The sequence below is a fragment of the Bubalus kerabau genome, chromosome 1 (assembly GCF_029407905.1).
Source record: "Bubalus kerabau isolate K-KA32 ecotype Philippines breed swamp buffalo chromosome 1, PCC_UOA_SB_1v2, whole genome shotgun sequence".
Lineage (NCBI taxonomy): Eukaryota > Metazoa > Chordata > Mammalia > Artiodactyla > Bovidae > Bubalus > Bubalus kerabau.
The window spans coordinates 81,039,209-81,064,062 of record NC_073624.1 but is presented as its reverse complement, the minus strand read 5'-3'; the positions used below and the strand labels follow the sequence as shown (position 1 = coordinate 81,064,062).

The following is a 24,854-nucleotide window of genomic DNA, read 5'->3' as shown; positions in this document are numbered from 1 at the left end:
AAGAAAAATTTATCTTAATTACTAAACAAAATACTCTTTTTAATAAAAAAATCCTATATAAAATATTATTTTAGCTAAAAAAGCAAAGTTAACATTAAAAAACCTAAAATGAAATATAAGCCTTAGCTGATTGGCACTAAAATAGGAAAAGTAAGTGCAATAAGTAGTATTAAAACTGACAGGGCACAAATTAGAGAAAATAAAGATCAATACACTTATTCAAGAAATAAATACTGAGTTAGCATCTGCAATGTGAGTGAAGCAGACATGATTGCTGCCCTCTACATTACACACATCAACAGAAGAATGTTGGATCCCATCAAGAAAAGATACCCCACATCCAGGGGCAAAGGAGAAGTCACAGCAAGATCGTAGGAGGGGCAAAATCACATTTAGAATCATACCCCATACCCACCAGAGATGTCAGAGGGCTCAAACAAACTTTGTGCACACCAGGACCCAGAGACACCACAGAGACTGAGCCAAAACTGTGTTTGAGTGTCTCCTGCAGAGGTCAGCAGTAGACTGTTGGAGGTGCAGGGGCTCTGGGTGCAGCAGACCTGGGTATGGCATAAGCCCTCTTGGAGGAGGTCGCCATTAACCCCACCATAGATCCACCAGAACTTACAGAGGACTGGGAAACACAGTCTTGGAGGGCACAAACAAAAGTTTGTGCACACCAGGACCCAGGAGAAAGGAGCAGTGACCCCACAAGAGACTGACCCAGACTTGGCCGTGAGTGTCCAGGAGCCTCCAGCGGAGGCAGGGGTCAGCAGTGGCCTAGCTGCAGGGTTGGAGGCACTGAGTGCAGCAGTCCCTGCATGGGACCTTTTGAAGGAGGTCTCCATTATCTTCATTACCTTCACCATAGTTTGGCCTCAGGTCAAGCAATAGGGAACACAGCCCCACCCATCAACAGAAAATTGGATTAAAGATTTACTGAACATAGTCCAACCCTTCAGAACAAGAAAGAGTTTCCCTCTCAGTCAGTCTCTCCCATCAGGAAGCTTCCATAAGCCTCTTATCTTTCTCCATCAGAGGCAGGCAGATTGAAAACCACAATCACAGAAAACTAATCAATCTGATCACATGGACTGCAGCCTTGTTTAGCTCAGTGAAACTATGAGCCATGCCCTGTAGGGTCACCCAAGACAGACAGGGCATGGTGGAGAGTTCTGACATAACTTGGTCCACTGGAGAATGGAATGCCAAACCACTTCAGTATTCTTGCCTTGAGAACCCCATGAATAGTATGAAAAGTCAAAAAGATAGGAAACTGAAAGATGACCTCCATAGGTCAATAGGTGCTGAGTATGTTACTGGAGATCAGTGGACAAATAACTTTAGAAAGAATGAAGAGATGAAGCCAAAACAAAACCACCACCAGTTGTGGATGTGACTGGTGATGGAAATAAGTCTGATGCTGTAAAGAGCAATACGGCATAGGAACCTGGAGTGTTAGGTCAATGAATCAGGCAAATTGGGAGAGGTCGAACAAGAGATTGCAAGAGTGAACATCAAGATTTTAGTAATCAGCGAACTAAAATGGACTGGAATGGGTGAATTTAACTCAGATGACCATTATATCTACTACTGTGGGCAAGAATCTTTTAGAAGAAATCAATTAGCCATCACAGTCAACAAAAGAGTCCAAAATGCAGTACTTGAATGTAGTCTCAAAAACAACAGAATGATCTCTGTTTGTTTTCAAGGCAAACCATTCAAAATCACATTAATTCAAGTCTATGCCCTTGAAATTAAAACACGTTTACGCCTTGGAAGGAAAGTTATGACCAACTTAGATAGCATATTAAAAAGCAGAGATATTACTCTGCCAACAATGTCTGTCTAGTCAAGGCTATGGTTTTTCCAGTGGTCATGTATGGATGTGAGAGTTGGACTGTGAAGAAAGCTGAGCACCGAAGAATTGATGCTTTTGAACTGTGGTGTTGGAGAAGATTCTTGAGAGTCCCTTGGAAGGCAGGGAGATCCTACCAGTCCATTCTAAAGGAGACCAGTCCTGGGTGTTCATTGGAAGGACTGATGCTGAGGCTGAAACTCCAATACTTTGGCAACCTCATGCGAAGAGTTGACTCATTGGAAAAGACCCTGATGCTGGGAGGGATTGAGGGCAGGAGAAGGGGACAATGGAGGATGAGATGGCTGGATGGCATCACTGACTCGATGGACATGAGTTTGGGTGAACTCCGGGAGTTGGTGATGGACAGGGAGGCCTGGCACGCTGAGATTCATGGGTCACAAAGACTCGGACATGACTGAGCTACTGAACTGAACTGAACTGAACTGATGCCCTAACAAGTAATGCTGAAGAAGTTGAAGTGGAACAGTTCTATGAAGACCTACAAGACCTTCTAGAACTAACACCCAAAAAGATGTCCTTTTCATTATATGGGACTGGAATGCAAAAGTATGAAGGCAAGAGATACCTGGAGTAAGAGGCACTAGAATGGGAAAAATTAGAGATCTCTTCAAGAAAATTAGAGATATCAAGGGAACATTTCATGCAAAGATGGGCACAATAAAGGACAGATATGGTATGGACCTAACATAAACAGAAGCTGTTAAGAAGAGGTGGCAAGAACACACAGAAGAACTATACAAAAATGATCTGAATGACCCAGCTAACCATGATGGTTTGATCACTCACCTAGAGCTCCACATCCTGGAACGTGAAGTCAAGTGGGCCTTAGGAAGCATCACTATGAACAAAGCTAGTGAACGTGATGGAATTCCACTTGAGCTATTTAAAATCCTAAAAGATGATGCTGTGAAAGTGCTGCACTCAATATGTCAGCAAATTTGGAAAACTCAGCAGTGGCCATAGGACTGGAAAAGGTCAGTTTTCATTCCAATCCTAAAGAAAGGCAATGCCAAAGAATGCTCAAACTAGCACACAACTGCACTCATATCACATGCTAGCAAAGTAATGCTCAAAATTCTCCAAGCCAGGCTTCAGCAATACATGAACCATGAACTTCCAGATGTTCAAGCTGGTTTTAGAAAAGTCAGAGGAACCAGAGACCAAATTGCCAACATCTGCTGGATCATCGAAAAAGCAAGAGAGTTCCAGAAAAACATCTGCTTTATTGACTATGCCAAAGCCTTTGACTGTGTGGATCACAATAAACTGTGGAAAATTCTTCAAGAAATAGCAATACCAGATCACCTTACCTGCCTCCTGAGAAATCTGTATGCAGGTCAAGAGGCAACAGTTAGAACTGGACATGGAACAACAGACTGGCTCCAAATCAGGAAAGGAGTATGTCAAGGCTGTATACTGTCACACTGCTTATTTAACTTATATGCAGAGAACATCATGTGAAATGCTGGGCTGGATGAAGCACAAGCTGGAATCAAGACTGCTGGGAGAAATATCAATAACCTCAGATATGCAGATGACACCACCCATACGGCAGAAAGCTAAGAAAAGCTAAAGAGCCTCTTGATGAAAGTGAAAGAGGTGAGCGGAAAAAGTTGGCTTAAAACTCAACATTCAGAGAACTAAGATCATACATCCAGTTCCATCACTTCATGGCAAATAGTTGGGGAAACAATGGAAACACTGAGAGACTTTTCTTGGGCTCCATAGTCACTGCAGATGGTGACCGCCGCCATGAAATTAAAAGATGTTTGCTCCTTTGAAGAAAAGCTATGACCAACCTAGATAGCATATTAAAAAGCAGAGACATTATTTTGCCAGCAAAAGTCCATCTAGTCAAAGCTAAGGTTTTTTCCACTAGTCTTGTATGGATGTGAGAGTTGGACTATAAAGAAAGCTGAACACTGAAGAACTGATGCATTTGAACTGTGGTGTTATTGGAAAAGACTCTTGAGAGTCCCTTGGACTGCAAGGAGATCTAACCAATCCATCATAAAGGAAATCAGTCTTTAATCCCACTGGAAGGATTGATGCTGAAGCTGAAACTCCAATCCTTTGGCCACTTGATGCAAAGAACTGACTTACTGGAAAAGACCCTGATGCTTGGAAAGAATGAAGGCAGGAGGAGAATGGGATGACAGAAGATGAAATGGTTGGTTGGCATCACCAAACTGATGGACATGAGTTTGAGTAAGCTCTGGGAGTTGGTGATGGACAGGGAACCTGGTATGCTGTAGTCCATGGGGTTACAAAGCGTTGGACACTACTGAGCGACTGAACTGATGGATAGCACACACTCTTATATGTGGAAAGGATGTTCATCACATAATTACAAGTTGAAAAAAGCATTATAAAGAGCACGTATGAAGTATTATAAGAGCATATCTAAGGGGCCTGATTTAGATTGAAAAGTCAAGGAGGGGCTTCAAAAGCACTGACATGTTTAAGCTGACGACTAACAGAATATATTAATATAAATGTCCTGAAGCAGAAGAGAGACCAGTCAGCTAAGGAAGTCGCATGTCAATGTGTGGTGAGAGAGGAACACTAGAAGTTGGAAATGTAGTCAGGAGCTATATCACACAGGGCCTGAGGCCACTATAAGTAGTTTAGATTCCAAAGCAAAAGAGGAATCCACTGAATAATCAAACACAGGAATAACATCATTCAATTTAAGCTTTCAAAAGATCATAATTATTGCTAACTGGAAAAAAAGTGGGGCAAAGTGGAAGTAGATCTCCTGGGCAACAACCATAATAATTTAAGAACAAGATGATGATACCTTAGACTAGTGTACTTACACTTAGTAGGTGAGAGAAGTAGATAAATATGGAATTTATTTTGGAGGTAGAATTGATTGGATGAAGTGATGAAATGAATATGGTTAGGAAGGCAGGTGAGACTGAAATGCCAAACTAAAGTTTCTGGCAACAACTGCATGGATAGAAAACTACCACTCAGTTCAGTTCAGTTGCTCAGTCGTGTTCCACTACTAATCTACTAATATGAGAACTATTAGGAAAACTGATATAAGGAGATAAGGGGGTGTTCAGCTTTTTGTGAAATACCTAAGAAGATATCCAAGAAGAAATTGGATATTTAATTAAGGATCTCAGCTGAATTCATAAAGTTGAGAATTATCATCAACCAGGCAATAGTATAAAAAGTCACTGGAATACATAATATCATCTAGAGTTTGGAGTATAGGTTAAGAGAAGGGTCCTGAAGCAAACCCTACATTACAATTTATATACAGGGAAAGGTGGAAGAGAAGTGGGCAAAGGCATAATGTAGCACACAAAGAGGTATGAAGGAAACTAAGATAGTGTGCATCACAAAAGCAAAGAGAAGAACATGTTTCAAGAAAAGAAAATAATTATTTCTATTAATATGGCTAGAAATTCTTGTAAAAAAAAAAACCCTGAAAACTGCCCAATGAATTTGGCACCATTAGAGGTCACTAGTGTCCTCCTTGGCAAGAGCAGCTTGGATAGCAAGCTAGAGACAAAAGGTAGATGAAAAGAAGAATGAAAAATTAATGGAGAACTCCATTTAAACATGTGATTTGTGAGAAATCCACTCAGAATATGAAGCAACTCCAATTATTCAATTTTAGTTCCCACTCAGCACTAAACATGTCACTCCCATGTATGTATTATTGGTTGTTTAAGGTTTTCAATTATTGTGAGTGGGTTATTCTAAAAACTCTTTTAAAATAAACACACATTTACTATATACACACACACACACACACCTTAATATGAGTGTGTTTTGTAAATAACAATGAACACGTTATAAACACGAATGAATGAATGATGCTTCATAAATATGAATGAATGATGCTCACATTTTAATTTACATTCTTAATATTTTCACATTTTTATTTACATTTATTTTCACTATTATCTCAACTTTTTTTTTCAAAATGAAAAGGTAAACTATGAGAAATATAACTTATTCTAAATTAGTACAGCATATATTAACAAGCAAAAAAAGAACATAACTTACCATCTCTGAACTAGAATTGAAACAACTACTATCTGTTGGCCTTGGAGAGTAACTGGAAGACTGACTACTCTGTGAAGAATGAAAATCTGAAAACAAAGATTTAATTTGCCAAGTTTATTAAGGTACCATATATTTGCTAATTTCTAAAGACTGGTATGTATTAATATATACACAGGCAAAAAATAGCTGCTGGTAAATAAATTCAGTGAACATGCTATGGAACATTTTAAAAGTTAAAATTTTGGATATGTGGCAGCTTGCACTTTTGACAGGGTATTTTGGATTTATTCTCCATGTATCTGCCTTCCAATGCAAGACATGTGGGTTCTATCATTGAGTCAGGAAGATACTCTAGAGAAGGAAATGACAACCTATTCCAGTATTCTTGTTTGGGACATCCCATGGATAAAGGAACCTGGTGGGCTATAGTCCATGGGGTCACAAGAGAGTTGGACACAACTTAGTGACTAAAACAACAACAATAACAACAAAACGTGTATTTACAAGTACAACAAGGGGAGGAAACATAAGGGAAGAAACGAGAACAGAGAAATTGAACTGATTTTTTCCAATATAATGAATCTTTATGAACAAACAAAATGTCAGTTCACAGGAAGAAGGATAAGCCAAGGTACCAGACATTTGCTAATTTAGTAAAGGAAGCTTCATCATACAATTGAAATGATACTTAACCTATGATTTCATAACTGCAGAATTTTAAAGCTATTTGTGAATTCAAAATTAATATAAAAATATATCTTTTCACATTTGATGACTGTAACACTGTTAAATTTATTTTTTTAACTGTATTTCAAAAATTAACTCAAAGCACCTGGTATGTTATTCATTATCTGCTTAATATGTTCTCTTATGATTCCAAGAAAAGTTTAAAAATGGGCCTGATAAGTAGGTCATGACTCCCTAGAATGCATAAATACAATACTATACATAGATGAGCAGTAGGTTCAACCATTCCTCTTCTTGCTTGTAAAAGTGATTTTGCTATTAAAAAAAGCAAAAGGTAATGGAATGTGGTGCAACAACATAAATAAATCACATGCCCTCCTATATACAGCAGACCATGACTACTATTCATACCTCAGATTGGATTTGGCGCCTTCTGTAACAGAACCTGTCAGTCAGCTAAGAGGTAGAGAGAACTTAGGTAAATTCAGTTACCCTCAGTTCATCATTTTAGAAGGAATGTATATCCTCACAAAGGTTCTTCTTAACAGTGGAAAGCAGAGAGCAGAATGAAGAGCAGGATTTTACTAACAACATGAACTAAGGGTATTCCCCCACAATAAGGTCCATTCAATTCATAAGTACAGTAAACCCACAGTTATTAGTAGAGAAGATAAATGTGTATTAAATGAATGTAGATTAAAATGTAAATTCAAGACTTGAGTTATTACTTTACGTAAGGCACTGTAATCGTTTTTAGGAATACATGGCCATAATGCTCAAAGGACTCAGCATTTTGAGATGAGGAAAAACACAGTTTTTAAAACTAGTCACAAAGTTAGGTCCAACAATAAAAGTGATAGAAGATACAAAAGCAGTAGAGACTTAAGTATGATGAGTTCTAGGGAAAGAGATTTGGTGAATAGTAATAAACAAAAGCACACGATAAAGAATAGGTTTTATAAGATGAATAAGCAAGTTCCCAAAAGACAAGATGAAAAACAGTGTATATGATGGGGGAAAAGAAAGTGTAGAGGTGCACTTTAATACTAAGGAAATTTTAGACTGTCTACCAAGGCATCTAATTGGGGATTAATTAAATAAGGGTAAAATGTATGAAAACATAGATCATTGGGAGATTAACTCAACAACCAAGTTATGAGGTGATGAAGATCTGAAATAAAACAGTGAGATTTGGTTGAAGAGGCAAGTGATTCAAATTTCAAGACAGTTTTTAAATACCCTCAATTTTTATTATAAACTTAAAAAAATTCTGGCAATCTGATAGAACATTAATTCCAAAATGTGAGAAAGATTACACATGCACATACACACACATATATTATATAGGCCAATCTCACCAACAGCATCAATGCAAAAATTGTATATGAGTTAAAATTTTAAAATATAAAATTAAAAAATAATAAGAGTAAACAATCATAAATCATCATGATTTGGTGGGATTTATTTTAGGAATGCTAGAATGGTCCATATCACAAAATCCTTTGGCAAAATTCACTATCTTAAAAGACCTACACCACAATTATATATCACCTCACACCCATTAAAATGGCCACTTATTGAAAAAAATGAAAATAATAAGTGTTGGTACAGATTTCAAAAAATTGGTACCCTGGTGCATTATTGCTGGGAATGCACAATGGTATAGCTGATATAGAAAACAGTATGAACATTCTTCAAAAATTTTAAAATAGGGACTTTCAGTGGTGGCCTAGTGGTGAAGAATCCATCTGCCAATCTAGGATTGAACTCCTGTCTGGGAAGATTCCACATGCTGTGGAGCAACTAAGCCTGTGTACACATGCTGTGGAGCGACTAAGCCTGTGTACAAATGCTGTGGAGCAACTAAGCCTGTGTACACAAGAACTGAAGCTCCCATGCCTGGAGACTGTACTCTACAACAAGAGAAGCCGTCATAATGAGAAGCCCGCACACTGCAACTAAAGAAGCTCCCGCTGGCCACAACTAGAGAAAGCCCACACACAGCATTGAAGACCAAGTGCAGCCAAATAAATAAATAAAATTTTAAAGCAGAACTTCCATCTGATCCAGCAATTCCATTTCTTGGGATACATTAAAAAGAACTGAAAATGGAATCTTGAAGAGATATTTGCACACCTATGTTCATTGCAATATTATAATAACCAAGAGGTCAAAGCAACCTATATGTCTATTAACAAATGAATGGATACGCAAAATGTGGTTTATACATACAATGGAATATTTTTCAGCATTATAAAAGAAGGAAATCCTGTTGTATGCTACAACATGGATGAACCTTAAAGACATTATACTAAATGAAATAAATCACAAAAAGATAAATATTATATGATCACACTTATATATCAGAGAAGGCAGTGGCACCCCACTCCAGTATTCTTGCCTGGAAAATCCCATGGACGGAGGAGCCTGGTAGGCTGCAGTCCATGGGGTCACTAAAAGTCGGACACGACTGAGCGACTTCACTTTCACCTTTCATTTTCATGCATTGGAGAAGGAAATGGCAACCCACTCCAGTGTTCTTGCCTGGAGAATCTCAGGGACAGGGGAGCCTGGTGGGCTGCCGTCTATGGGGTCGCACAGAGTTGGACACAACTGAAGCGACTTAGCAGCAGCACTAGCAGCAGCACACTTATATACGATATATAAAATATTAAAACTCACAGAAACAGAATTGTAGCTACCAAAGGCTGAAGGGAAGAGAGGTATACCTTACTCTTTGAAACTGTTGAAAGGGTGAATTTTATGGTATGTGTTTTGGGGTATTAAAAAAGAGATAGGAGGGAAAAATAATAATCATTTTCATAGATGCCAATATTCTTTCCCAAGTTACTGACTCAAAATCACCTCCTAAAAAGACCTTTCAGTAAAATAACACATATGTGCTTGTGTCCAAAATCCAGATTCAATGCAGAAACACGGGGTGTGCATTCACACTAAAGTAGCAACAAAAAGAACAAAAGTACCTACAGCTGAATCTAAGAGACATTCAGAATCTACTTGAGAAAAACCTTAAAGTGCATAAAGGAATTTTAAACAGCTATTATAGATACAAAATTAGACTGAATTAATAAAAAAAATCCTTTTTAGATAGTACTACTCAACATCATTAGGATGACAATTCACCCTTAATTAATGTATACGCTTAGCTGTCAGCAAATTTGGAAAACCCAGCAGTGCCCATAGGACTGGAAAAGGTCAATCCTCATCTCAATCCCAAAGAACAGCAGTACTAAAGAATGTTCAAACTACTGGACAATTGTGCTCATCTCCCATGCTGGGAAGGTTATGCTCAAAATCCTCCAAGCTAGGCTGTGTGGATCATAACAAACTATGGAAAACTCTTAAAGAGATGGGGAGACCAGACCACCTTACCTGTCTCCTGAGAAAACTGAATGTGGGTCAAGAAGCAAGAGTTAGAAGCCTGTATGGAAAAACTGACTGGTTCAGGATTGAGAAAGGAGCATGACAAGGCTCTTTATTGTCATCCTGTTTAACTTACATAAATAAAACATATCAAAGCATATCATGCAAAATGCTGGGCTGGATGAGTTACAAGCTGGAATCAAGACTGCTGGGAGAAATACCAACAACCTCAGATATGCAGATGATACCACTCTAATGGCAGAAAATTAGAGGAACTAAAGAGCCTCTTGATGAGGGTGAAGAAGAAGAGTGAAAAAGCTGGCGTAAGACTCAAAATTAAAAAAAAAAAAAGGCAAAAACAACTAAGATCACGGCATATGGAAAAGGTAGAAGCAGTGACAGAGTTCCTCTTCTTGGGCTCTAAAATCACTGCAGATGGTGACAGCAGCCATGAAATTAGAAGACAACTGCTTGCTGGCAGGAAAGCTGTGACAAACCTAGACAAGTATGTTAAGCAAAGACATCACTTTGCCGACAAAGGTCCGTATATTCAAAGCTATGGTTTTTCCTGTAGTCATGTATGAATGTGAGAGTTGAATCATAAAGAAAGCTGAGCGATGAAGAACTGATGCTTTTGAAGTGTGGTGCTGGAGAAGGCTATTGAAAGTCCTTTGGAAAACAAAAAGATCAAACCAGTCAATCTTAAAGGAGATCAACCCTGAATACTTTTTGGAAGCACTGATATTGAAGCTGAAGCTCCAACACTTTGGCCAGCTGACTCACTGGAAAAGACTCTGAGGCTGGGAAAGATTGAAGGCAGAAGAAGAGGGTGACAGAGATGAGATGGTTGGATGGCATCACCAATTCAACAGACATGAACTTGGGCAAACTCCAGGAGTTGGTGAGGGACAAGGGAAGTTTGGTGTGCTGTAGTCCATGGGGTCACAAAGAGTCAGACACAGTGATTGAACAAATAAAAATGAATATATTTCCTTGGCAGGATTTCCTTGGTGGTCCATCAGATAAGACTCTGTGCTTCCACTATAGAGGGTGCAGGTTCAGTCCCTGGTTGGGGAATTAAGATCCCACTTGCCATGTAGTCTCTTTTCCCCCAAGAAAACCCTTTTCCTTGGAGTTACACAGTTGATTTTAAAGTTATATATAAAAATAATAAAAAACTAACCAGAAAAATCTTTAAAAAGCACAAAGGAGGTGTAACTCTTGGAAATTAAACATTGTTGTGGCTGTTTAATTGCTAAGTTGTGTCTGATTCTTTTTCAACCCCATGGACTGTAGCCCGCTAGGCTCCTCTGTCCATGGGATTTCCCAGCAAGAATACTGGAGTGGGTTGCCATTTCCTTCATAGTATAAAGTAATTATAATAAAAATAATGTGATATCAGCACATGTGAAACAGGAAAGCTCAATGGAATGGTAAAGAAAGCCCTAGAACAGACTAAAGTATATATGGAAAATTGACACAAGAAGGTAGCATTACAAATACCTAGGGGAAAGATGCATTTTTAAAAACTTCAATCAGGATAAACTCCTAAATCAGGATAAATTCTTAGTGTAAAAAAATACAACATCATACCAATACTAGAAGAAAATATAAGTGAATTCATTTGTAACCAGGTAGTGTGATGAGTCTTTCTAATTAAATCCAAAAGTATAAAAGATTGATAATATTAACTACATAAAAAATGTTCAGCCTTTTGCAAAGCAGGAGATACCATAAACAAAGTAAAAACAAACAAATCAAAAAATTAATAATAAACTAGGTGAAAATATTTGTGACACATAACAAAGACCTAAATCTCTTTAATATATCAAGAATTCTTAAATATCAAGAAAAACATGTAAAAACTCAATGCTCCTAAGGACACAAATGATGTTCACAGAAAAAAATCACAAATAACCATTACACATTTTTAAAAGATGCTCAACTTCACTCAAGAAAAGGAAGTACAAACTGAAACTTCAATCTCTCTATTTTTATAAGATTCACAAAAATTCCTAAGTTGGACTACAATCACTATTAGTGAGGCTGTGGAATAAAAATCATATTTATGATAGGATTGCAAAATGATGCAATGGGGAATTCAGCGATCTCTATCAAAAACAGATTTTGGCAATAACTATCAAAAAAAAAAAAAAAAAAAGCCACAAAAACTCCACAATGTATCTCCTCTTTCATTCAGCAATCCCATTTCTAGAAATTATCCTGAAAATGCACCTCTACAATTAAGAAATGTGTGCTCAAAGTTGTTCACTGAACATTGTAAAAATGAGATACCAAAATCAATTCAAATGCCCACCAACAGGGCACTGTCTGAGTAAACTATAGATCATCCACATAATGGATTACTGAATGGGCATAAATAAAGGATTAATAAATGCCTAATACTAATATAAGGAAACCTACAGAAAATTTATTAAATAAATCCATTTAATTTATGTATAAAACACACTGTATTAAGATATCCTACATTACATTTAGAGTGAGAAGGGCAGGGAAACAAGACACATATTTATGCGCATTTATACACTTTAAGGCTTTATTTTGGGCTTTCCTGGTAGCTTAGCTGGTAAAGAATCCACCTGCAAAGCAGGAGACCCTGGTTCAATTCCTGGGTCGGAAGATCCCATTGAGAAGGGATAGGCTACCCACTCCAGTATTCCTGGGCTTCCCTGGTGGCTCAGACAGTAAAGAATCCCCCTGCAATGTGGGAGACCTGGGTTCAATCCCTGGGTTGGGAAGATCCCCAGGAAGAGGCATGACAACCCACTCCAGTATTCTCGCCTGGAGAATCCCCATGGACATAAGAGCCTGGCAGGCTACAGTCCATAGGATTGCAGACAGCTGGACATGACTGAGTGACTAAGCACAGCAGAGTGCATATCATATGAAGTAGCCAATTCTACTTCTAGAAATAAATCCTAGAAGAATTTTTTATATATGTGTGCCAGAAGAAGTGTCAAGATTTGCTAAAGTAGCATTGTTTGTCATAGCAAAATATTCAGAACAACTTAAATAATCATTGCCAAAAGATGTATAAATTGTGTTACATTCATACAATAGAAGGCTGTATAGCAGAAAATAAATGATGAAATGTATTAAAGTCACAAGTCAGTGTGATTGAATCTCAAAACATATTTCTAGGTGAACACACACACACAAAAGTAAGTTACAGAAAAATATAGAGATCTTGTCTCAATTTGTCATAGAAAGCTCCAAACCAAGCAATCGGAAAAGTCTTCATGTGCTATCACAAAAACCAAATGCAGGGTAATAGTTACCTCTAGAGGGCAGGATAGGAAATACAACAGAGAAGGTATTCAAAAGTATTATGTATTACTTCTTAAACAACAAACAAGGGAATAAAAAGGTATCTTTTTTAAAAATCATTCACTAAGCAGTACATATATATTATACATACTCATCTTGTATAACATTTTATAAAAGATGAAGTTAATTTTAAGGGGCCAATTATGCAATATATTCCAAGATACTTATAAAATACATTTGCTGGCAAAACTCTAAGAAAAAAACAAAGCTTAAAGTTTAACTGATTTCTGGGGATTTCTCCTTGGTGGTCCAGTGACTGAGTCCAGACTCAGTGCAGGGGGTCTGGGTTTGGCCAGGGAACTAGATACCACATGCCACACTAAAAGAGCCTGTGTGCTACAACTAATTCTGGAACATCCAAATTAAAAAAAAGATTCAAAATTTAACTGATTTCTGTTAAAATGTTATTTTTAAAAGAATAAAATTCACTTATAGTTATACTGACAGGTTTTCTTAGTAGATGTTGTCCGGTCTTTCAAAGAACACATTCCTCCTTCTATCAGAATCTAGAAGAAAAACAAAATTTTAACAGCTCCCAAGTATATACCATAATATCTACTTATAGCTACCTTTTAACCACACCAATTCAACTTATAGCACTCGTCTTTCATACTACTTTAATTGAACAAAGATGATTATAAAACTGCAAAGAAAAATTTACCTGTGATGAACAGTAATTGAAACAAAATTTAAGTTGGTTTAGAAACAGAAAGCAACATAACAGACATTTGCCAGGAAATAAATTACTGACAAAAAGGAGAGACTTTGGCTAATCTTAGTAAATGCAGTTGAAAAAAGACAAAGATTGTTAAAGCAATTTGGATATCTATTCCATTATTCTCTTTTTAATTTCTTAAGTTGGATATCAGTTCATTTAATTTCAGATTTTTTTTTAAATAATAAAAGCTCTTAAACGTATAAATTTTCTGTAGAATACGCCACTGGTTTTGATTTTCATCAGTTTCTATGTAATTTGCATTTGCATTTTTTTTTCTTTTTCTTTGTTAAACCCCCAGTATTTCTTAATTTCCAACAAGGTAAGTGAGGTTAGGGCTTCCCTGATGGCTCAGTGGTAAAAAAAAATCACCTTCAAGGCAAGAGACAAGGGTTCAATCCCTGGGTCAGGAAAATCCTTTGGAGAAGAAAATGGCAACCGACTTCAGTATTCTTGCCTGGGAAATCCCATGGACAGAGGAGCCAGGCAGGCTACAGTCCATGGGGTCACTAAAGAGTTGGACATGACTTAGTAACTGAATAGCAACAACAAGAAGGGAAGTTAAGCACCTTTTGTTGTTGCTGTTCATCTCTACTTAAATGAATTTTTATTAGAGAATGTGGCTATGAATCTTTTCAAAGATGAGGATCTTACAGTTTTTTATGGCTTACTATATGAATTATGTTTGTAAATGTACCATGGACTTATAGAAAATAAACATTCTCTGTTGGTAGGATATAGTTTTTTAGATAGATAGGTAGTATAAAAGAGAAACTGTCTAGCTGCTCACTGAAACTGTTTGTCTTAGGCATACAGCTAAACTTCATTTCTTAGCCTTCCTAGAGTTGATTAGAATGAGCTATTTAAGTTCTGGTCATGGGCAAAAGTGATGCACACCACTACCAGTCTCAGCTATAAAAATTTTCTCCATAATCCTCCATTTTCTTTCCCCTCTGATATCAACATACAGTGCAAACATGGACGCTTACTAGTTAAAGACAGCAGACTCCCTACCAGCTCAGGGTCCTGAATAACTTTATAGAGCACAGCCTCTTCTCTAACCCCATTATTCAACCATTTTAAAAAGTCTTGTATATTCAGTTCTTAACACATTCAAGCTGCAAATGTGCACCAGAAACCTACAAGCTGAAAAAGCTACAGAGACCCAAGAGTAGGCATATACTCCTATACAAACTTCAGATATTTTGATAGAGAATAACAGAAAAAGAAGATCAGACCAAATAGAAAAACAAAACAAAACACTTAATTATTCAAGGAATTTCCCCCATCCTCCAGTTTAGCAAGTGTTCACAATGTCTGCCCAGAAGGATTTCATAACTGGTATGGATCAATAAGTTTCTGTCTCCTCTTCTCTTTTCCAAATGGGCATTTTAGTGCATTTATACCATCCCTGCCTTACTACAATTTCCTTCATATATATATATCTTTTCTTGTCTTTTTATTTTTAACCTGTATTATTATGTTCTACATGTTTCCTGAAAAATATGTAATTTTTTTCTTCTCAATTTGATATTCCTTGAATCTTGGTAAGAAAAATCAGCCTTTTAATAAAATTTATTATATTAATTGTTAAGCAGGATTCATTCCTTAAATTTTATGTTTACTGTTTATGTAGAAGTGTTATTTCACTTTTTTCCCACCTTGTTCTACTGTGACATTCCCACTCTTTTACATTCTGACATTCTTCCATCTGTCTCCATTTCTCTAGTGATTAACTTCCCATTTTAAACAAACATATTTAAACTGTATTCCTCCACTATTTCAAAATTTCATAGGCTGCAGTTAAAGATGGCAATGTAGGAGGATCCTGAACTTCCTTCCATGGACACACTGAATCTAAGCTACATACAGAACAATTTCTTCCAGCCCCACCCCCTCATTCCCCTCCCCCCTGCCAAAGAAACAACTACTTCAGTTCAGTTGCTTAGTTGTATTTGACTCTTTGCGACCCCATGGACTGCAGCACGCCTGTCTTCCCTGTCCATCACCTACTCCCAGAGCTTACTCAAACTCATGTCCATCAAGTTGGTGATGCCATCCAACCATCTCATCTTCTGTTATCCCCTTCCCCTCCTGCCTTCAATCTTTCCCAGCATCAGGGTCTTTTCCAATGAGTCAGTTCTTCACATAAGGTGGCCATGGTATTGGAGTTTCCGCTTCAGCATCCGTCATTCCAATGAATATTCAGGACTGATTTCCTTTAGGATTGATTGGTTTGATCTCCATATAGTCCAAGGGACTCTCAAGAGTCTTCTCCAACATGACAGTTCAAAAGCATAAATTCTTTGGCGTTCAGCTTTCTTTATAGTCCAACTCTCACATACATACATGACTACGGGAAAATCCATAGCTTTGAATATACGGACCTTTGTCGGCAAAGTGAGTGAATGTGTGAAAGTCGTTCAGTCATGTCTGACTCTTTGCAGCCCCATGGACTATACAGTCCATAGAATTCTCCAGGCCAGATCACTGGAGTGGGTAGCCTTTCCCTTCTCCAGGGGATCTTTCTAATCTAGGGATTGAACCCAGGTATCCCACATTGCAGGGAGATTCTTTACTAGCTGAGCCACAAGAGAAGCCCAAGAATACTAGCGTGGGTAGCCTATCCTTCTTCAGCGGATCTTCCCAACCCAGGAATCGAATCAGGGTCTCCTGCATTGCAGGCGGATTCTTTACCAACTGAGCTATCAGGCATGCCCTGGCAAAGTGATGCCTCTGAATTTTATTTTCTTGGGCTCCAAAATCACTGCAGATGGTGACTGTAGCCATGAAATTAAAAGATGCTTGCTCCTTGGATGTATAGCTATGACCAATCTAGACAGCATATTTTCATCCAAAGAGCAAACATCTTTTAATTTCATGGCTGCAGTCATCATCTGCAGTGATTTTGGAGCCCAAGAAAATAAAATCTCACACTATTTGCATTGTTACCCCATCTTTTGGCTATGAAGTGATGGGACTGGATGTAATGATTGTTTTTTGAATGTTGTGTTTTAACCAACATTTTCATTTTCTTCTTTCACTTTCATCAAGAGGCTCTTTAGCTTTTCTTCGCTGTCTGCCATAAGAGTGGTGTCATCTGCGTACCTGAGGTTACTGATATTCCTCCCGGAAACCTTTATTTCATCTGGTGCTTTATTCAGCCCAGCATTTCACATGATGTTCTCTGCATATAAGTTAAATAATCAAGAGTGACAATATACAACCTGATGTACTCCTTTCCCAATTTGGAAACAGTTGGTTGTTCCATGTCCGGTTCTAACTGTTGCCTCTTGACCTGCATACAGATTTCTCAGGAAGCAGGTCAGGCGGTCTGGTATTCCCATCTCTTGAAGAATTTTCCACAGTTTGTTGTGATCCACACACTTTGGCATAGTCAATAAAGCAGAAGTAGATGTTTTTCTGGAACTCTCTTGCTTTTTTGATGATCCAACGGATGTTGGCAATTTGATCTCTGGTTCCTCTGCCTTTTCTAAAACCAGCTTGAACATCTGGAAGTTCATGGTTCACATACTGTTGAAACCTGGCTTGGAAAAATTTGAGCATTATTTTGCTAGTGTGTGAGAAGAGTGCAGTTGTGTGGTAGTTTGAGCATTCTTTGGCATTGCCTTTCTTTGGGATTGGAATGAAAACTGACCTTTTCCAGTCTTATGGCCGCTGCTGAGTTTTCCAAATTTGTTGGCTTATTGAGTGCTGCACTTTCACAGCATCATCTTTTAGGATTTTAAATAGCTCAAGTGGAATTCCATCACCTTCACTAGCTTTGTTCATAGTGATGCTTCCTAAGGCCCACTCGACTTCGCATTCCAGGATGTGGAGCTCTAGGTGAGTGATCACACCATCGTGGTTATCTGGGTCATTCAGATCATTTTTGTATAGTTCTTCTGTGTATTCTTGGCACCTTTTCTTAACAGCTTCTGTTTATGTTAGGTCCATACCATTTCTGTCCTTTATTGTGCCTATCTTTGCATGAAATGTTCCCTTGATATCTCTAATTTTCTTGACGAGATCTCCAATTTTTCCCATTCTACTGTTTCCTCTATTTCTTTGCACTGATCACTTAGGAAGGTTTTCTTCTCTCTCCTTGCTCTTCTAGAACTAACACCAAAAGAAAGATGTCCTTTTCATCATAGGGACTAGAATAAAAAAGTAGGAAGTCAAGAGCTACCTGGAGGTACAGGCAAGTTTGGCCTTGGTGTACAAAATGAAGCACGTCAAAGGCTAACAGAGTTTTGCCAAAACAACGTACGGGTCATAGCAAACACCCTCTTTCAACAACACAAGAGATGACTCTACACATGGACTTCACCAGATGGCGAAAACAAAAATCCGATTGATTATATTCTTTGCTGCTAAAGATGGAGAAGCTCTATACAGTCAGCAAAAACAAGACCAAGAACTGACTGTGGCTCAGATCATGACTCCTTTATTGCAAAATTCAGACTTAAATGAAGGAAGTAGGGAAAACCACTATATCATTAATGTATGAACTTAATCAAATCCCTTATGATTATACATTGGAAGTGACAGATTCAAGAGATTAGATCTGGTAGACCGAGTGCCTGAAGAAATATGGATGGAGGTTCGTGACTTTGTACAGGAGGCAGTGATCAAGTCCGTCCCCAAGGAAAAGAAGTGCAAAAATGCAAAATGGTTGTCTGAGTATGCCTTACAAATAGCTGAGGAAGGAAGAGAAGCGAAAAGGAAAGATATACCCATCTGAAAGAAACAACTAGCTAAGAGTCAAATTGAGGAAATGTAAATGTATTGGCTAGATGAGAAAAAAAAACACAAAACCCTCACATTGAGGCAGGTAGAACAGGCTGAGATCAATCTTAGAATACTCTGAGACACCATAAACCTCATCCCAGGTGCAGCAACCCACAATCAGGAAGGAACCTACAACTGAAAGTGTGTTCATTAAGAGCTAATGGTTTGAACCTTATATTTGATTACTGAGAGAAGACCCTCCTAAACATCAAGCTTTGGAAGCCAGTAAAGTCTGTGTCCATGAGATCCAGTTCTCAAAGGGTTTACACAAGCTCCATGTGACTACTCTCTAGGGCTTAGAGTATAGGCAGTCCACTGACACACTCAATCTTTCTGTGAAAGAAGCCTATTAGTTTATCTTCATAGATGTGGCCTTAACGGAAGGATTCTGATTAAACACATCTAAGGGCAGGCTGTAATTCTCTCCAGGGACCTGAGAGTCTAGGCATTATCTTCATGCTCCTTCTGCTTTGATCTAGGTCACCAGCATCTCCCAGAGAGGAGATTATACACACAGCTGGTACCCTAGCTTTTGTGGTTTCCATCCTTTGTCTGCCTGGATCTGGTAGCCAATGAATCTTATACTCAGAGGTCCTGTAGCACTGTAACAAATGGAGAAATATTTCTCAGATAGTCATTCCCCTCAGAGCACAGCACAGAGGCAGCAGACTGAAACATACCCTCAAATCTTTCTGTGAAAGAGGCCTACTTGTTTATCTTAAATCTTCAGCCTCAGGGACAGGATTCTTATTTGACACACTTTTAAAGGCATACTGAAATACTTTTCGAAGACTACAGAACTTAGCAGGTGCCATCTTTGCCCTTTCCTTCTGCCAGATTCTAAGCTGTCACAACGAATGTTACCTGCCAGATTATCAGTAAACAAAGGATGTTGCAGCCATCAAGACATCAGCTAGTACAGCCTCCTCTGCCCCCTCCACCTATGGGTGCACCCTGATGGGATTCAGGATGAGAAAACAGGATACTGGACTTAGATAGTTAAGGTATATATCAAAGAAATTATTTTAAGAAGCCCAGCACTTGCTTCTTCTCACACATAGAAAAGTGCTATATTCAATAACTTGAGATACCTGGTTTTTCTTTAATGATCCTTTGATGCTGACTGTTTGCTGCTTTTGTAAAAACACCTGTATATTCTGGTTCCTCCCTTAGCCTGAAGGAACAGTTCCTTGGAGCTATCTGAGAGACTGTCCCCTAGGCAAAAGACCCTAGTATGCCTGCTCAAAAAAAAAAAAAATCCAAAAAAACACAAAAAACATAATTCAACTTTCAGGATGTGATTTTTTTTTTTTTCAGTTGACACTGGTAGCACACATCTGGTGCCCCGACTTTTGAGGCTGCTGCACAAAGGACACGTCTCTTGATATCTGGCTCCAGTGGCCTGTGTGGCTGAGTGTTCACAGGCTTCACAGGTTGTTGATTGTTGGTGTAGTCATTAAGTCATGTCCGACTCTTGTAAACCCATGGACTGTAGCCTGCTAGCCTCCTCTGTCCATGAGATTTTCCAGGCAAGAATACTGCAGTGGGTTGCCATTTCCTCTCCAGGGTTCGACAGGGTGTTTGAGAATTGTTTCTTTGTTCAATAGGGTGGTAGCAAACAAATAAAAACTCTCAACTGGTTATCACACCAGGTCTCAGTATAGACGGGGAAGACAGAAATCCACATCTCAAAGTCTTCTCATGAAAGAGGTATATTTACATACCTTATAAGCTACTGGCTGAGGGTCCAGCTTCAAATCAGACTAAACCTATATTTTGTCTGGCAGGTTCTGGCATACCCACAACTAGGAGCCACTTAAAGTAAACTAAGATGCTTGGACAATCACAAAGATTTGACAGACAACCAAGACCTAGGGCAAGGTTGAAACACAGTGATCATCACTTACATGAAGCCACTCCTTCAAGACTATGAGAGGAAACCTTCTTATCTAATGCATGAAAACCAACAGAGTGTTAGGAAAATTAAGAAACAGAAGAATATTTTCCAGATGAAAGAAAAAAGATAAAACCTTAGAAAAACACCTTATTGAAATGGAGGTAACTGCTTTACCTTATACCTTACAAAATAACAGTCAAAATAATTGATCACTGAGGTCAGGACATCAACACGTGAAAAAAGTGAGAATTTCAACAAAGAAACATAAAATAAAGGAAAATACCAAACAGAAATCAGAGCCTAAGAATACAATAACTGGGCCTAAAAATACAATAGAAAGCTTCAACAGAAGACCAGATTAAGATGAAGAAATGATCAGAAGACTGAAAATAGGGAAAGGAACCTATCCAATCAGAGCATCAAAAAAAGATAAAGGAATGAAAAAGAGTGAAAATACAAAAATGCAGTAAAGGACTTATGGGACACTATCAAGTGGACCAATATTCACATTACAGGAGTCCAAAAAAGAACAGAAGAATTAAAAACGGCAGAAAAATGATTTGAAAAAAAAAAAAGCCAATAACTTCCTTAACAGGGGAAAGGAAACATCCTTCCAAATACTAGAAGATAATACAGTTCCAAGAAAGATGAATCCAAAGAGACTCATAAAGACATTAACTTATCAAAAGTTAAAAACAAGGAGAGAATCTTAAAAGCAGCAAGAGAAAAACAACTTGTTATGTACAAGGGAACCCTCATAAGACCAGCACCAAGTTTTTCACCACAAACTTTTCAGTCCAGTTCAGTGCCATGATCTTAGTTTTCTGAATGCTGAGTTTTAAGCCAACTTTTTCACTCTCCTCTTTCACTTTCATCAAGAGGCTCTTTAGTTCTTCACTTTCTGCCGTAAGGGTGGTGTCATCTGCATATCTGAGGTTATTGGTATTTCCCCCGGTAATTTTCATTCCAGCTTGTGCTTCATCCAGCCCGGCATTTCGCATGATGTACTCTGCATATAGTTAAATAAGCAGGGTGACAATATACAGCCTTTATGTACTCCTTTCCAATTTGGAACCAGTCCGTTGTTCCATGTCTGGCTCTAATTGTTGCTTCTTGACCTGCATACAGGTTTCCCAGGAGGCAGATTAAATGGTCTGATATTCCCATCCCTTTAAGAATTTTCCACAGTTGATTGTGAACTACAGTCAAAGGCTTTAGTGTACTCACTGAAGCAGATGTTTTTCTGGAATTCCCTTGCCTTCTCTGTGATCTAGCGAATGTTGGCAATTTGATCCCTGGTTCCTTTGCCTTTTCTAAATGCAGCTGGTACAACTGGAAGTTCTAAGTTCACCTACTGCTGAAGCCTAGCTTGAAGGATTTTGAGCATTACTTTGCTAGTATGTGACATGAATGCAACTGTATGGTAGTTTGAACATTCTTTTAGGTGGTAGGTTTTGGTTTCTTTTTGAAATTTTTCTTGCTTCTTGATGAAGTCCTGAATTGCTGTAATTTCCCTCTTAGAACTGACATTTTAATTATATGTCTTACTATGGGTCTGTTTGAATTCATCTTATTTGGAACCCTCTTTGCTTCCTGTCCCTGAACATCTATTTCCTTCTTTAGTTTTGGGGATTTTTCAGCCATAGTATCTTCATATACATTTTTATTAACCTTCTCTCTCTCCTCTCCTGGCAGCCCTATGATGTGAATGTTGACACCCTTAACGTTATACTAGAGATCTCATAGATTACATTCATTTTTCTTCATTTGTCTTTCTGTTGTTCTGATTTAGTGATTTCCATTATACTAAATTCCAGATCATTTATGCATTCTCCATCATTTAGTCTGCTATTCATTCCTTCTAGTCTTTTTTTTCTAATCTCAGATACTGAATTATCTTTTTGTATTGCATTTTTTAATATTTTCTAGATCCTTGTTAAAATGACCAATGTTTAGGTGGATTATTTTCCCTAATTCAGTTAACAGTTTTATTACTGGTGTTTTGAATTATTTATCTGGTAAATTGTTTGTTTCATTAGTTTTTCAGAGGCTTTCTCTTGCTCTTTCAATTGAGAATAGTTTCTCTGCCTTTGTATTTCATTTAACTTTCTATGCCTCTATGAATTTAGGTGAAATATTTGCCTACTGTGGTCTTGAAGGGGTATTTCTTATGTGGGAGCATCCGTATGCAGACTGCATGTGCCCAATGTCTTTGGTGGGATGACTGGATTTGATGTGGATTCTAGGCATGTCTTTCTTCAGGTTGTGCTGGTAGTGATCACCTTGGAAGGGGGTGGTGCTAAAGACAGAAGCACTAGAGCCTGCTCAGGGTTCTAGTGCCTGGACTTCCTCTCTGAAGCAGGACTTCCTCTCAGCTCAGTGGCCATCACTGCCATGTTAGGGGCAGGGTCTGGTCCCAAGCTGCTACAGTAGAAGCTCTGGAGGTTATTTTTTCATTGTCATTTATGTCAAGCTAATTTCTTATTTTCTTTTTGATTTCGCCATCAGCTCATTGGTTCTTTAGTAGCACATTTAAAAAAAATTTTAATTGAACGATAGTTGCTTTACAATTTTATGTTAATTTCTTTAGTGCAACCATGTAAATCAGCCATGCCACCCGCCCCCCACAAGAGTTTTCCTCCCACTCCCTCATCCCACCCCTCTAGGTCATCACAGAGCACCAGGCTGGACTCCCTGTATTATATAAAGCACGTTTCAGTCTAAATGTAATCATGTTTTCTCATCATTCTTTCTGTGATTTCTCAATTTGTAATGTTGTGTACTGAAAAGATGTTTGGAATATTAATAATTATTACTATCCTGTTACATTTATTGAGGCTGGATTCATGTCTTAGTATATGGTCTATCCTAGAGAATGTTCCATGCACTCTTGAATAGAACATGTATTCTTTCATGAATGAATGATTCACATACCCTTTTAAGGAGCAGGTATTACGACTTAAGTAACCAATGTTTATATAAGTTTCAGTATTCTTAAATATATAACTATATTCACCTGTAGTACATTTAAACCTGTAAAGAAATTTCATCCTGGAATAAATTTTATAGGACTTACAGAAAGAACTTTAAATTCATCTATATTGGTTTGAAATAAGGCACATTACAGTTTCTAAAATGTTGTTAATTTTATTTCTAGATCCAAGCAATAATTTTCCCAAAGTAAAAAAAAAAATGCATAAAGGTTACCCTAAACAGAAATTTTTCAGAAAGAGCTAACCAAAATTAATTTCAAATACTAAGATATGACATGATAATACAACTCACTTAACTGGAAAGAAAATGTAAGATTGTACTTTACCTCACCAACTCCAAAGTCCCATGATTGCTCAGAATGCAATTCTTCCAAAGGGATATTATCTCTAAGGGTTATAAATAAGACAGTATTAGAATGTGCTTTAATCCCTCTGAAATTACTGTTCTAAATTATGACACCCAAAGTTGATTAAAGGTCAGAATTATAAGGGAAAGTGAAGTCACTCAGTCGTGTCCAACTCTTTGCAACCCCATGAACTGTAGCCTGCTAGGCTGTTCTGTCAATGGGATTCTCCAGGCAAGAATACTGGAGTGGGTTGCCATTTCCTTCTCTAGATTATAAGGAAAGTTTTTAAAAATAAGGATTCACAAGCTCTATCTTAAGGAGTCTATATGTAGGCCAAACTTGATATTTTCTATTTTAAAAACACCCTCAAGTGAAAAGTATCTGCATATAGGGTTGGGAGCCATATTCTAAATCATCTTCATAAAGTATATTTTAAAATTCAAGTTTTAACATTCTATTTCTCATTCATGAGATTGAATATTTGGAAGTTTTTACAATGAAGAACCTAAGTTGATTTTGTTAAATAAATGGTGAATCTCTTTTTTAATTAATTTAGTGCCAGTCCCATAAAAATGGCATCTAATATTCTTTGTACTAATAGATATTTTATATATTTCTTAAGAAAGTATTCTCAAAATAAAAATCTATTCTAATTCATGATTTTCAATTACCAAGACTGAAAATAAATAATAAATAAATAAATCATAACTGTTTCCAAGAAAGTTGTTTATTCTGAACGTTTTCTTTAATTATCTATAATTCAGTCCTATAAATTGTTGATATG

At 37.7% G+C, this 24,854-nt stretch overlaps 1 protein-coding gene across 8 annotated transcripts in view; it reads right to left on the bottom strand.

Annotated features, from left to right (window-relative positions):
- REDIC1 (regulator of DNA class I crossover intermediates 1) overlaps positions 1–24,854 on the bottom strand; it is an 81,920-nt gene that overhangs the window by 2,547 nt on the left and 54,519 nt on the right. For 5 of the 8 annotated variants that reach the window (XM_055580751.1, XM_055580743.1, XM_055580725.1 and 2 more), the window contains 3 exons: positions 24,050–24,110; positions 13,773–13,833; positions 5,909–5,994 (listed from right to left, as the gene is read on the bottom strand). In XM_055580751.1, the coding sequence (XP_055436726.1) occupies positions 5,909–5,994; positions 13,773–13,833; positions 24,050–24,110 (208 nt within the window). The remainder of the gene's footprint in view (positions 1–5,908; positions 5,995–13,772; positions 13,834–24,049; positions 24,111–24,854) is intronic. The other 3 variants (XM_055580761.1, XM_055580769.1, XM_055580734.1) reach the window with 3 other exon arrangements.